At 34.6% G+C, this 13,676-nt stretch overlaps 1 protein-coding gene across 7 annotated transcripts in view; it reads right to left on the reverse strand.

The window, feature by feature from the left end:
* Positions 1-13,676, reverse strand: part of LOC124181387 (protein hu-li tai shao) — a 63,655-nt gene that overhangs the window by 19,203 nt on the left and 30,776 nt on the right. For 5 of the 7 annotated variants that reach the window (XM_046567916.1, XM_046567911.1, XM_046567915.1 and 2 more), the window contains exons 1-7: positions 7,639-7,758; positions 6,618-6,755; positions 6,140-6,329; positions 4,975-5,357; positions 3,364-3,810; positions 2,838-2,974; positions 1,726-1,843 (exon numbers count right to left, since the gene is read on the reverse strand). In XM_046567916.1, coding sequence (XP_046423872.1) covers positions 1,726-1,843; positions 2,838-2,974; positions 3,364-3,810; positions 4,975-5,357; positions 6,140-6,329; positions 6,618-6,755; positions 7,639-7,743 — 1,518 coding nt within the window. In that variant the 5' untranslated portion in view covers positions 7,744-7,758. Of the gene's footprint in view, positions 1-1,725; positions 1,844-2,837; positions 2,975-3,363; positions 3,811-4,974; positions 5,358-6,139; positions 6,330-6,617; positions 6,756-7,638; positions 7,759-13,676 lie in introns of those variants that run through there. The other 2 variants (XM_046567913.1, XM_046567914.1) reach the window with 1 other exon arrangement.

A 13,676-nucleotide genomic window follows, 5' to 3' on the forward strand; every position in this document is an offset into this window, starting at 1 on the left:
TCATAAAGTACATACACAAATGTGAATGTATATATTAAGCATAGATTCTGTACTTCATCTGTCATCAATTACAGTTTAAGGTCGGTTGCCTGAAAATACACAATCGAAGGGCTTACTGAGGAAACAGTTCTAATTGTAAATTTGCGTCACTTGTGCATCGTTTTTACTCTAATAGCGAAAGTCGATTGTACTTGGTAGCGAGAAGTTTCAGTTAACTATTACCATTCGAATTTGATAAATTTGAATAGTTTTCACCTTTCAGTGAATTTTGTTTTGGTGTATTCGTGTGTATTTGTGCCATGTATCACTCATTCTAGGTTCTTGTTTTATTCCATTCACTTCCATTAAAAGAGAAAAATTCCAGAACTAATCAAAACGAACTTTTAAATTGAGATGGCAATCTTTATTTGCTACGACGGAAATTAAAAAACTACAAAGAGAGTTAGAGGTAAAACAAAAAACAGAAAAAAAGTAATATTCGTTTGATTAATAACCCATGTAAATAAGTCTTTCAAACAGAGCGTTTTATTTATAATCGCTAAAAGTTATTGAACGCATACATATATCAATAGGATATTTTAAAAATTTAGTCACTATTGTGGCTGCCCATTACACTCCAGAACAATAAACGTAAATAGCATGTTTTAAATTCATTAGGCATAAATTGTGAAAATTGATTTTTAGGTACTGATATTTTTGTTGATGCATTTCATTTTTTTCACTTCTTTAACTCGGTAAATAAAACAAAGTTAAATTCATATTAAATTCTTAAATTCGGCATAAAAAAAAATATAAATATTTCTGAAGACCAGTGGTACTGAACTTGGAATGAGTATATAGCTAGTATGGAATGTTTAGCAATTAAATGTACAATTATAAAAATAAAGGTAATAATACGATGCGCCATTGAAATAAAGCCTTCCATTGATTCAGAAAAATTACATAACAAATAAAAATAAAAACAATGAAATTAAAACTTCATCGATTCATCGAATGTCATTTGATCCAAAATTATCATTGATTCAATTGATTTTAGCGATAAATGTAGCTACTTATTCTGAAGCGTAGAGATATACGTATTATCTTATATTTTAGCAACTCTGGACGAGCCTGTTTAAAAGAAATACGTAGATATATACTTTTTAATTGACTATTATGTCAATGATATACAATAACAACACGAATGAGTATTAAATTGTTTTGTTTTTTTGTGTGTTTCTCCCAAAGTATTAACGCACGTCCGCATGTTTTTCATAATTTTTCGCTAAAAACGATTCATGTGAAAGCTGAAAATTCAATGCGACTGCATCGATATCACGTAAATAAATCTCTAAACAATTGTTACATGTTATAGAGGTTGCCTAGTTATGCATGCAAGGGGAAAAATTTTCAAACGTTTCCAGTCAATCATTTTAAAAAAACTTGACTGTAAACAATATTCTGATTTATAGATGTGATAGCGATGTGTTACGACCCTTACAGCTTCTTAATTATGGCTAATTGGCAATTTGACACCAATTCATCGTCACCTGTTTGTTCGACTTCACACTAGTACATTAAAGATTAAAAAAAAAAACAAAATAAAAAATCGGCAGGAACAACCTGGTCGTAACAATTGTACGTAATAAAAATTTATAGATATTGTATATGCTTATATAGATATATGGTGCATCACGAATAATGTTCTCTTTATTCAGTTTTATTTTCAAATGTAATAACCTCTACCTTAGTTATCTTCTTCGGGTCTGGGGTGCCGGTCTCCAAGATTTCAACCTTTTGATAAACATTCGGTGAGTTAAGCCAGCGTGATCTGTCAGTTCCTTTCCGACCTCCCTTCCACAGCCTGCAAAGCACAAAAACAAATAAATACAATAATTTGTCTTAAATTTATTAATATCATCTTTTAGAACTTGGTAGTGAGGTAGCGTGTCAAAGTGGGAAAGGAGTCAACTTCAGTATGAATGGGCTCCACCCTCGCAATTAAAAGTAAGGAAAACTTATCGAAAAATTTCCAGCAATGTTATTTTCACCAATAACAATGGAAATGGATGGCACAACATTCTTGGTATATAGTCGAAGTGACTGAGCAGATTCGTTTAATACAAGCTAAATTATAAACAATTTGCGAAAAGGTTTTATAATTTACAGAATGTGCAATGTGATCAGACTCTGGTAGTTTTGAGCTTATTTTCACATCTCTAGACATCGGCTGAAAAATTTCACATATAATTATCCCCAGAGTGAACAAAATAAGATTAGCGTAAATATGGTACAACACATGTTTGTCAACAATTACATTTGCATTTGTAACTGTACGATAATTTAATAGTTCTTGAATGTTTCCAGCCAATTTGATAAGCTAATATTCTTGGATAATATGCTCGCGTTCGATTGCTACCGATATGCACGAAATTAAAGTAGTACCTAAGCAACGAGGCTTCTTTTCTAACTCATACACGGTTTGACTGTTATTGGAATACACGCGAAAGTCGATTTGTACCGACAGCCTCGCTCAAAGCCAACCTCGGGCAGTCATCTTATAATACACATTAGCTTCATGCCTATTAGATAAGAACTGAGCCATGGCTCGAATCTCGGTTTTCCAATTCTACCTAGAGTCACGTAGGCGCGAGTATGACTACGCTAAAATCTGTAACACTGTAAACTCTAATAGAAACGTTTAAATCTAGTTCTGCCGACATACTTTTGCACTTAATGTTATACTCAAGTGCCTAACAGATCCTCTACAATGAATTTTAGAAAGACTAGACAAGCAATAAACTCTTTTCCATTAGTGACAAAGTTTGCGACTTATGAGGAAACCGACAAAAACTTACCCCTGTTTGTAAAGCTCCTCTTCCTCTAGAAGGTAGCCCAAGGAAGACACTGCTGGAGGTACCTCAACGTCGTTACGCGGTCTTGGGGGTTCTCCTTTGATCAATGGATGTCTGTAAATGTAGCCAGTGCGAAAACCCTGCAATAAAAATGTAACTGCTGCACGTTTAGCTTGAAGCTGAAGACGCACATGCGCCTTCATTGTTTTCATATTGGTCTAATGTACGGATACTGAATTTTGAGGCTCCAGATTTTCATCCCAGTTTCTAATTATGTGAATGAACCTAACACAGAATCGAAATTATATTTGAGGATTTAACCAAATAAATTAGAAACTATGGAATACAATTGCTCTTCTTCACTGCCAAGTCTGTATATAAATTATTTTTCAGAATACCTATTCTGAATTGAAAAAGATGGGGAAAATCATTAATTGATAAACAGTAGTGAAACTTTGTTGATTTTTTTCAATCAATCTGAATACGAAATTAATAGTTGCATATAAGTGTGCTTTTAAAAATGGCTTACGGCGTTGTCAAGCATTCTCATGAGCGCCTCAAATTCTGTTCCACCAATACGCCAGCGTTTTTCTAGTTTGTCAGCTAGAGGCGATGGTTCGGCAACTGAGGCATGGTGTGGAACAGGGGGCTTTCTGGATGCTTCGAATATGGCCTTTCTTGATTCCTCCGAAACAAGGGTAAGGTTGTCGATACCAACTGGTATTAGTTTCAGTTGCGTTTCACAAGCCAAAACTGTATTGTAAACATTGTAAAATGCCTCCTCTACAGTCTCCCCGCAGCACAATGCCCCGCGATTTGTTAAAAACATTATCTTGTTCACTGGACCTAAATTTCTTGATATCTTTTCTTTTTCCTCAAGCTCGACGACGCCACCGATATATTGGTGCGTGCTTACCTCTCCGATTACTATACTTTCCTGGCCAAGAGGCAACAACCCGCACTTCAAAGATGAAACCTAGAACAGGAGTGGAAAGATTCGAGTTATGCGTAATTTCATCAATTGTGCTACACTAATAATACAAGAATAAAATTTTGATCAAATCACAAAATGGCAATGTAAAAAAAGAACAAAATTCAGGTGGAAGAAGGAAAAGTTCACTGATTTGCAGAATGCATGACTATAAGCTGTCACCAAGGAACTCCGTTAATTTATTCATACCTATATACTTGATACCAACAGGATTGTAACATTTCGTCACGTTTCGTGATGATAGCACGCATATTCTATCGCAATCTGTCCAGACATTGAATATGGGTGACAGAATTATGGTTCTTAAAACCACCTTCTATATATGTTAAGCAGAAAGTTATTTTCACGTACTTGCAATTGATTTTTACTCAGGTATTTCATTAATTGTTTAATTTTCGCAGAAGTTACTTGGATCAAAACTTCTAGAATTACAAATTCGAAGAAATATTGTACAAATTATTATGGATAAAACAAACTTTCCGTCCATTGAAAGGTTAAATTGTGTGAGTATGAAAATTCAATGTTTATAGATTTCCGAAAAAAAATTTGCGAATTTACATACTAAAAATTTTCGCGGCCAAACTTTATAAGTCGCATGCCTAAAACAAAACCGTAGCATCTGGATAAAAGTTATCTTACGAATTTGTGTTTAAGTTAAAGTATAAATTGGTACATGTGTTTTTATGGCAGTTTTGAAGAAACGATATTTTTTGAGTTGTTACAGTTTTATTTTGGGCGTGCAGTGTGAACTATTTTCAAACAAAAATGTTGCAGTTTGAGATTAGTGTAAATCAACTCCATGAATTGTATATATACATAGAGATCTAGATAACTTGGAGATTGTATTCATACCAATATTTTACTTTTAGAAATGGTCTATATGTAAAAAGTTTGCCTGTTGTAGATATTTTCTTCATAGTACCACGTACTAATTTGCTTCAGATGAGATCGTTTTGTGTAGGAAAATATCCAATTGACATAATTTTTGGTAGGATTGTTTCGTGTGAGAAATTCTTGTGCAGGATAATTTTGTGTAGTATTGTTTTGTGCAGGATAGTTTTCAGATACGTGCGTGTGATGTAGAATTGGTTTGTGCAAACTCGAATAAATCAAGAGCGGAATACAAAAAACAGACGAAATTCTACTCACAGCTATAACGGACGGAGTGGTGATGTGGATAATGCATTTGATGTCGGGTCTAGCAGCGTGTATTGTTGAATGTAACTGAAATCCGGTAATATGTACACCAAAGTTGGTCGTTCCCTGCTCAACGACAGATCCCTGCATATCTACTTTGACCAAACTAGACGCAGTGACTTCGTGATAGAGAAGACCATAAGGATTGACCAAAAAGTGTTCCTGATCTTGATTCAGACGTGCTGTAATGTGGCCTCCGACACCCTGCGTCCATCCGTAGAGATCAAGCAATCTGAACACAGCAGCTAGCTTGCATCGTAGCAGTTTTTCACCTTTAGCATATCCCATACTCTCGACTCCTCGAATGTCATTTATAGGCACCACGCAGTTTGAACCTTTAGCAGATATCATGAAAATGATTTATAACTTTATATTTCTATTAGTTGTAAAAATCTACGTATTTCCAAGTATATCCAAGTATTCATTTCTCTGATACTCATTATTGCAATCTTTAAAAACATTTTTATGCTGTTAAAAATTGAAAGATTTTGACAATTGTGAAATATAAATAAGAAGATTGTGACGAATGCGAAGTAATGCACGAAATTTGTTTTCACAAATGACAGGACATATGAGTAATTTTAGCTCAAGTCTGATGAGTTCTGAATTTCTACTCAGATTGAACGCAAAATTTTTTATTTAGTCACATTTTCATTGCACAACTATACCTCAAAGCATAGTTGTTCCTTTTACAATTAACAACTTGTCAAATCTTTTTCTTTAAAATGACTCGCCTTACGAACAAAATGGCCAAGACTTGAGATGTTCATTTTGATTCAGTTTAGGAAAAAAGAAATAATAATAATATTAGCAATAATAATAATAATAATGCAAACGTCCAATGTCTATAACGATATGACACAATTGGAATTTCCAGAATAACCGATTTCTGATTTCAATGTCTGTTTGAATAGTACAATTAAGACTTCCTGAGATGAAACTGGCTATTGCATATAGAATTTCCAAGTATATCAGTTAACTTTATTCTCGACGGTTCTAATTAGAATTCCTTGCAGTAAGTTGGAATATAATTAACATAAACGTAAAAAATGGAAAAAAGATTTTTTCCACAACAGAATATGGTTTTTTCAAGCAACTGAATTAGTAGAATACTAACTTTTGAACACATTTGAGTTGAAGCGAGCACCTTGTGCCCCCATCATATCAGATATTTGTTGAAGGAGTCCGGAAGGTCCCGCCCCCCCGTCTTTCATCTGTGTTTCAATAATTCGCTCCAATTCTTCTCGGAAGAGTCTAGAGTTCATCATCATCTCGACCCTCTTCCTTCTCTCCATTTCACGCATATCCTAGGAATCGAACAAATTCAAGTGAAATTATCTTCAATTCTCAATCATGTTAAAATGAAATTTTTTTCATCATCTGCTACTTCACCTTTGTTAGCAATGAGCTAATTCAAAAGGACAATATATTTCTAATACTATTTTATTACTTGTGTAGATGGAAATCAATTTTTATTTGTCAATCAATTCTTAAATTTTGTTCTAAAGTTGAGTTCAATTATGTGGCAACGAACAGAGCGATAGATAAATTTCAAAAGAACGCATGAATTTCCATGATTAAAAGGGGAAACTTACAGCATCTATATCCGCAGGCCGCATTTTGCTTTTTTCTTCTTCGGTGAGGCCATCTACTGCCCCGTTAGTGTGCGGCTCCGAGAGCTCCTGCTGACTCGTGTCCGCCATCCTCGCACCACCCCCAGCTAACACCCACTCCTGCAATAAAAAAAACAATGCAAAATTTAATTTTTTTGATGTATATAAGATACGATAATTTAGGAAGCAAAAACTTGCCAACCAAAAAAGAAAAATAAAAAACTATATTAATATTAGATAATAATCGAAAGATGAGATTGTTTGAAACGTTCGAAAATTATAATTCAACTGTTCCACTTGACCTTGATTTTAATTTTAGAATTGTTTACACGTGCATACATTCTGACGTTAGTCGAGTTGCTACTGATTATAATGCTACACGATTATTAATTATCATGATACGGTCACAAGTTGTATGCCTGGGTTTACAGGAACGTGTACATTTAAACAAATATTCATCGAATGAAAACTAATTTTCAAATACTTGCCAACCTAAACGACATGTAGGTATAAAGTATTAAAAATTTAATCATGTAGAATGCATAGGTGTGTACTGTACAAAAAAAATCACTACTAACGGCCGTCGCTAAAATGGTTTTTTGTTTTGAGATTTTAATTCTTAGGTTGTTTCCAATATTAGTTAGTATTCAAAATTTCTCGCTCGTCATTTTAAAAAACAATTTTTTTTTTCCACAGATAAACATCCTCATACACAGTTATTAAATATCTGAACATAAACACTCTTTGCGAATAATATTGTACGTTCCGTACATATTAAAATGTTCAGATTCGACAGCGTTCAAAAACTTACATCCGAAAAATCTTAACAAACAAATAGGAGTTTCCATGTCATTGTATAGCTCAATTAACAATAATATCCCATTAATGCGAAATAGTCAATAGCCTGTACTTCACAGATCTTGTCAATATGTTGATTGGTGGCGCAATTACAGGCACATGTAATTTTCTGTAGGCGATATTTTCCGAGCATACGAACACTCACCAACGAGCCTTCATCCGGATAATCCTCCATAAAATCGGCATGCTTTATTACAGTGTTTATGAGTGCTTGATGAACTATATTTACACCGACAGTGAGATGCAGCATGACGCACAGTTAAAATAATTCACATTTAATTATGTATATACGAGTGCACTGGCTGGTCATTACTTTTTTTCTCTTTGCCCATTTAACATGAGATAACAGATAATTTCATGCACAAATGGAGTTAGTTAGTCCATAGGTGGAATGATCTTTACAACGACAAATTTCGCGGACACAAACATCGTTCCTAGAAGAATATTCGAGTACGTAGATATTGAAAGCGTTAATGAAAACCGGAAGAGAGTTGATTGCGAGTCAACCTCGTTTATCTAGCATCAAAGGCAGTGCAATTTACGGGTAGTTAATCATTTTATAACCACCGCGACGTGTGCAAGGGCGACATCTCAAGTCACAAACAGTTCACGAAGATCCTCATCTCTTTATTTCAATTTTAATATTACAAATAATCTCTGATTATATTTGATACGTAAAACACCTGCAGCCCGCAGGAAAGATGACGATAATATGAAGGAACGAAGCGATGAACAGGTGCTTTTTACACGCGCCATTAAAAATTCCTATTATATTAGGCTAAGTATAAACTCAACAATAGGTTCTTCTTTTCTCACTGTACCAGAATTTTAATGTGTCGTTACATCTATGCATGTATATAAACAGTATTATATAATACGATCGCAGACGTTGCGTCTCCCGTTAGTAGCTTACATCACTTTATAAACTGAATGTTATCATCGGCAAAGACACGTGACATTAGTTAGAAATTGTTTAACTGATATCCCGTGCCGGTTTATCACTGAGAAAATTAACGTAGACTGATTCGTCGGTCAGTAGAAATAAGGTAAAGCTAAAATTATACTTCAGCTGCCGAAATAAAAATATTAGCGTGTTCAAAAATGGCCACATTTCAATCCGTTTCCGGAAAAATTCATACATGAGTAACGTGTCACAACCTCAAAATGATTGAAAATCAGCTGCAGGTATTATCACTGTTTTCTTCAATTTTCTCACCTTTATTCGATGCTCATACAAGCAATGTTGCAAACCCCTATCATGTCTCAAAATTTAAAATCGATTTGATTACTTCGGGGAAAAAAAAGTTAAAAAATAATTAAAGTCTATATAAAATAATATCTGCTCACTCGATCGTTAATCCGACATCCCCTCAACGATTTATTGCAAAAACAAACTAGCGCGTTTATGCCTCTCGAGTTAGGATCTAAAGTTCAGCTAAATAATACATGCGCGAATCATGTTGCAACTCATGTCCGCGCTTTTGAACATCACACTCTCAACGAATCACTGACAAAGTACGATGTGCAGGTAAAACACATTCGACCTGGTTCTTTCATTGCCGACACGAGTTACGTAACCCAAGAGTTCGCATCAGCAGCTCACAGACATAACAGTTTCGCCACGGCAATTGGCGGTTGTGGCGTTTATTATCTCAACTGTAGGTACGATACGCGGAGGATTCGAACAGAATTGAAGTTAGTAACGTTACCGTAACGAAACACTGGGGTGGGAAAAAAATTACTATTTTATTATTTTTACAACCACTCTGAAGTAACCAACATTACAAAATATGACTATGCTTCGTTTTATTACGGTTTACTGAATTTCAAACAGTTCCAAAATCGCGAAGTAACGGTTTTTCCTCAGCATGAATCGTTACGATAACGTTGCTAACTTCAACATGGTGAATTCGATCCGTACCGAATGCGTTGGGCTACGAACATCCAAGATTCGCTGTTGTAACTCATTAATTGAATTCTATATACTTGATAATAATGCACAGCAGAATTGTAATTAAACAATCGACTGCCGGCAATTTTGTACGATGAACGAATCGATCGGTAAATAGTAGATCCAAAACTGCACCAACTAGGATGAAGAAGACGTCGAACCGAGGAATAATTATCAAGCACGAACCGTAACCTAACGTAATCTACCAAATTGGTATCACGAAATTTTCTAGATCAAGAACACTTGCATTCTATCGCTCGAGTATAACCTTCGTCGTTGGACACGCTACTGAACTTCAAGTACCAGACCGTTCCACCACTACCGTAAATGCACCAAAAGATGCTTAGCCTCTGCCGGGCGGATTGCGCCGGTTTCATCTCTGGCCAGACGCTCTCTCTGCACGATAGTCCAGACCTTTTAGATGAGATGTTGAGGTGGTTCTTTCTTAACTCCGGAGTCAGTAGAACACGGTTTTAGAGAAGTGTATAATTTGCATTAAAGTTGTTGGAATAATAGAAGAAAATAGAATTTATGAATTTTAAGAATTTTATCATCACCCTTTGTTATAATTTTATTAATAAAGTTCTGTCCGTAGTTTTTCATTCGACTAACGTTGTGATACAATTAATAGCGAGTGTATAGTTCCAAAATTTCATACATTTCGATGCACAATAGATTTGTTTCAATGCAAAATCAGTGTTCTAATATTCATTTTGTTATTATTAGTAACAAATCAATCCAGATTATGTAAAAATACGATTAACGATATTAAATTAGTATTAATAATTAATCTCGGACGCGACATTTGTAAATTACACACCGTCGTTTTTAAAATTAAAAATCTTTTTGCAACGGTCTGCAACGTCTCCTTTACAACATATCGATATTTCAACAACCATCATCTTGTTTTTTATCAATATCGACCATAAGCACTATGTTAAAAATCCAATTTTCAAAAAGCTCGTTTTGGTGTTTATGGCCGGTAATCTAGTCTGATATTCAACGAGGGGATTTACTTCATTCCTATTAACAATCAGTCCAAGTCTTATATACAGCTAAGGACTTTGGATTGACTAAAGAACCACCTTAAATAAGTTCCAGACATGAAAGAATTGGTAGTCATCTCTTAGTATCAATATGAGATAGAGCTTTCGTATTATACGCGTTGTAAAAAAAACTTTCAGGATTTGGGTCTAGAAGTTAAATTTTTAGGAATGTTTATCTCCCAAACTTTAAAGTGAAATAAGTATATCTTTTTTCGCACCAATTGATTGAATCGATTATTCCTGTTTGTGAATTATCGAAGAAAATAAACACAGGCATCGAGTAAGAAATATAAAAGATTTGTTGAAACATCTTCACTTTCTCTTTTAAATCGTATTACGATCATTTCAAAGTTGGCCCAATGACGGTGTCTTTTTTTTCTCTTATTTTTCGAACTACTTCCAAATGTTTAAAGTATTCTCCAAAATTGAAAAAAAAAAAAATCACATCACATGCAACTGATTTTAATTTATAGAAATTTGAGTATTATACATAAAGTGTATAATTTGACTTGATTTTCATCTATCGAGCTTCCTAATTCGGATTGCCTGTAATGACAAATCAAATATTTTACAATTTGTTCAGACAACAATATTTCTTCTTCCCAGCCGCAGAACGACTTGTAAAACGGCATAAAGACCGTTGACTCAGGAATCAGTATTTTACTGGCATCAACTGGTCGGAATTTAGAATAATAGCAGCTGTTATTCAAGGAAATCGCTGACCCTCGCATGATGTAATATCCCTTTCTCTATCGGTCCCAGTCTTCCCGCGCTTTTCATCTCGTTCCATGGTTCAAGGGACTATGCCTGCATAGCCCTACGGGTCATGAAGGAAGTAAAGAGTAGCCAAGATTCCAAATAAAAGGCCGTAACGACAAGTCGATTTCTATTCAATTAGAAGAATTATTATACATATTCACATATCGAATCCTGGTCAATGTACAAGGAAAAAACCGATGGCGCCTAATAATAATAATAATTTATAAATGTAACTCCATATGTATAATGAAGAAGAAAATCCTTTACTGAATTAAATGAACAGTTGTAGAGATAAAAATTTTCAAAATTTTATAAAAACTAATCACTATATACAGACTAAGGCATTATGAGATAGCGGAAAAATATCGTTTGTTGTAACTGCTTTACTTTGAATGTGTCTGTTATACCCTCAAGTGTATTTTTTCACTAGTATTTTCCAAATATCTGCGTTTTGTGCACAAAGTGATGAAATAAAACGAATTACCGCACTGTCATAGATAATAGAAATGCGACGATGAATCTGACGAACCTGCTAGCTGAAGTTACACAGCAGCAAACGCTACTCCCGAACGTATAAGGGGATCTCGTGTTGAAAGGACGGGAGACTTGGTTTAATTTCATTAAAGCCCGGATACGACTTAAACCGGTGCATTTCTATGGTTTTTGATTTCCAGACGCACGAAATAACGACATCGACTAAACCGTGTGTAACCTGATTCTGAAATAACATCAACGCCTCTGTATAAGGACAAAGGACAGGAGGATCTTTTGCGCAAATGAGGATCTTTCGAGGAAAATTGTTGACAATTAATTATTCGTTAATTAAAATCGTCATTGTAATCGTCACCGACGCAGAATAGAAAGAGAGGCGAAGGGCGTCGGTCGGAGACCCAGACCACCATACCAGGCAGCAACTGGAAGGACAGACGATCAATACGGTAAACTGCTTTCTGCTCCTGGCACAACCCAACGGCTCCTCCTGCGCTTGTCTATCCTTACCTACCTACCCTTTCCTGACTTTCATTCTTTCAACGCTGCACTGGTGTGAAAAAACAGGCTGATGCGATCAGCGTGGAAGAAAATTTGTTGAAAAGTCACGGATATGTGTATAATAAATTATAACAAGTACACTGATTTCGAGAGAAAAAAGTTCCTCCATTCAAATGATACTGATTGCTTGAAATAATTTTTTTTTTTTTATCAAATTTATATTCACTTGATTGAATTGGATTATTTTTTATTTAATAAATATGAACGTCGAAAGAAAAAACTAATTCTATACATCTAGGGTATGTTTTTGATTCAAAGAATGATTTTCCAATACTCAGACATTGTTTATCAGCTTGTAGCAATTGATTTTTTCCAATCAAAATACATTATTTAGTCTACTGCAAATTGATCTATTTAGTAAACGTTCACTTGATTAAAGACCATAAGATTTGTTAATTGAATAAATCCTATCTTGATCAAAAAACGTATAATGATCATGTCTGTGTGTTGGAAAGAAATAAATAACCGATAGCCTGTGAATAAAAATTTCTTTCGACAAAGAGATTATATTATTAGAAACGCTTGATTTCAAAAATATTCACTGGAATTAGGTGAACGAGATTTTCCAAATCGTGCAGTCTAGCCCAATAAAGAAAGTTGCTCCAATCCAGAACTTGGCATTTCATTACTCTAAGGCTGCATATTTCGCTTTGAGTAAACTATCCGTTTAGTTGATTAAAAAAAAAATATATGATCATGTAAATTACTTATTTAACGAGAGAAAAACTTTACCGTCTAAGTAAATAAACGGGTTAAGAAAATTGATAAAATTTATTTCAAACAACGATAGTTTGAATTCCATGAAATGTTGATTCAGATTAAATATATTTCCTTGATCTGAACAAATATTTTATTACGGTCAAGTAAAAATATCCGTTTATTCCAATTATGCGTAAATATATCGAAAGCACCATTTAATCACGAAATTAGTAGTTTTTTCGCGACCACGACTTCAAGTTACAACTCGCTTATTATCAGCTTCGTTTCAGGGTGTTTGCATTCCTGGCGTCAGGGTAATAAAACTAAGGGATACGTATCATCCGGTAAATACAAAACGGTCCGGTCATAACTGCTTGCTGGTCTATCTGAAATAATTTCTCTGACGCACCGTACGCACAAACTAAAATAGAAAGCGTACCAATCGTAAAAATTCCCCAAGCTTAGTCTCGGTTAGTGAATGCCGAATTGACTGAACACAAAGGGACTAGGAGCATGTTCTATAAACATCATGGAAATACCAATTCACACGTTAATAGTCTACGTTTCAAGAGCTTACGTGAGAAATATTTGTACCTATCCTTTTATGGTCAAAATTTAAGATAAGAAATGCGTTATTTCAATCGTCAAATATTTCAGTACTAGTGCAAACGAAATACG

Source organism: Neodiprion fabricii, chromosome 4 (assembly GCF_021155785.1).
Source record: "Neodiprion fabricii isolate iyNeoFabr1 chromosome 4, iyNeoFabr1.1, whole genome shotgun sequence".
Classification (NCBI taxonomy): Eukaryota; Metazoa; Arthropoda; class Insecta; order Hymenoptera; family Diprionidae; genus Neodiprion; species Neodiprion fabricii.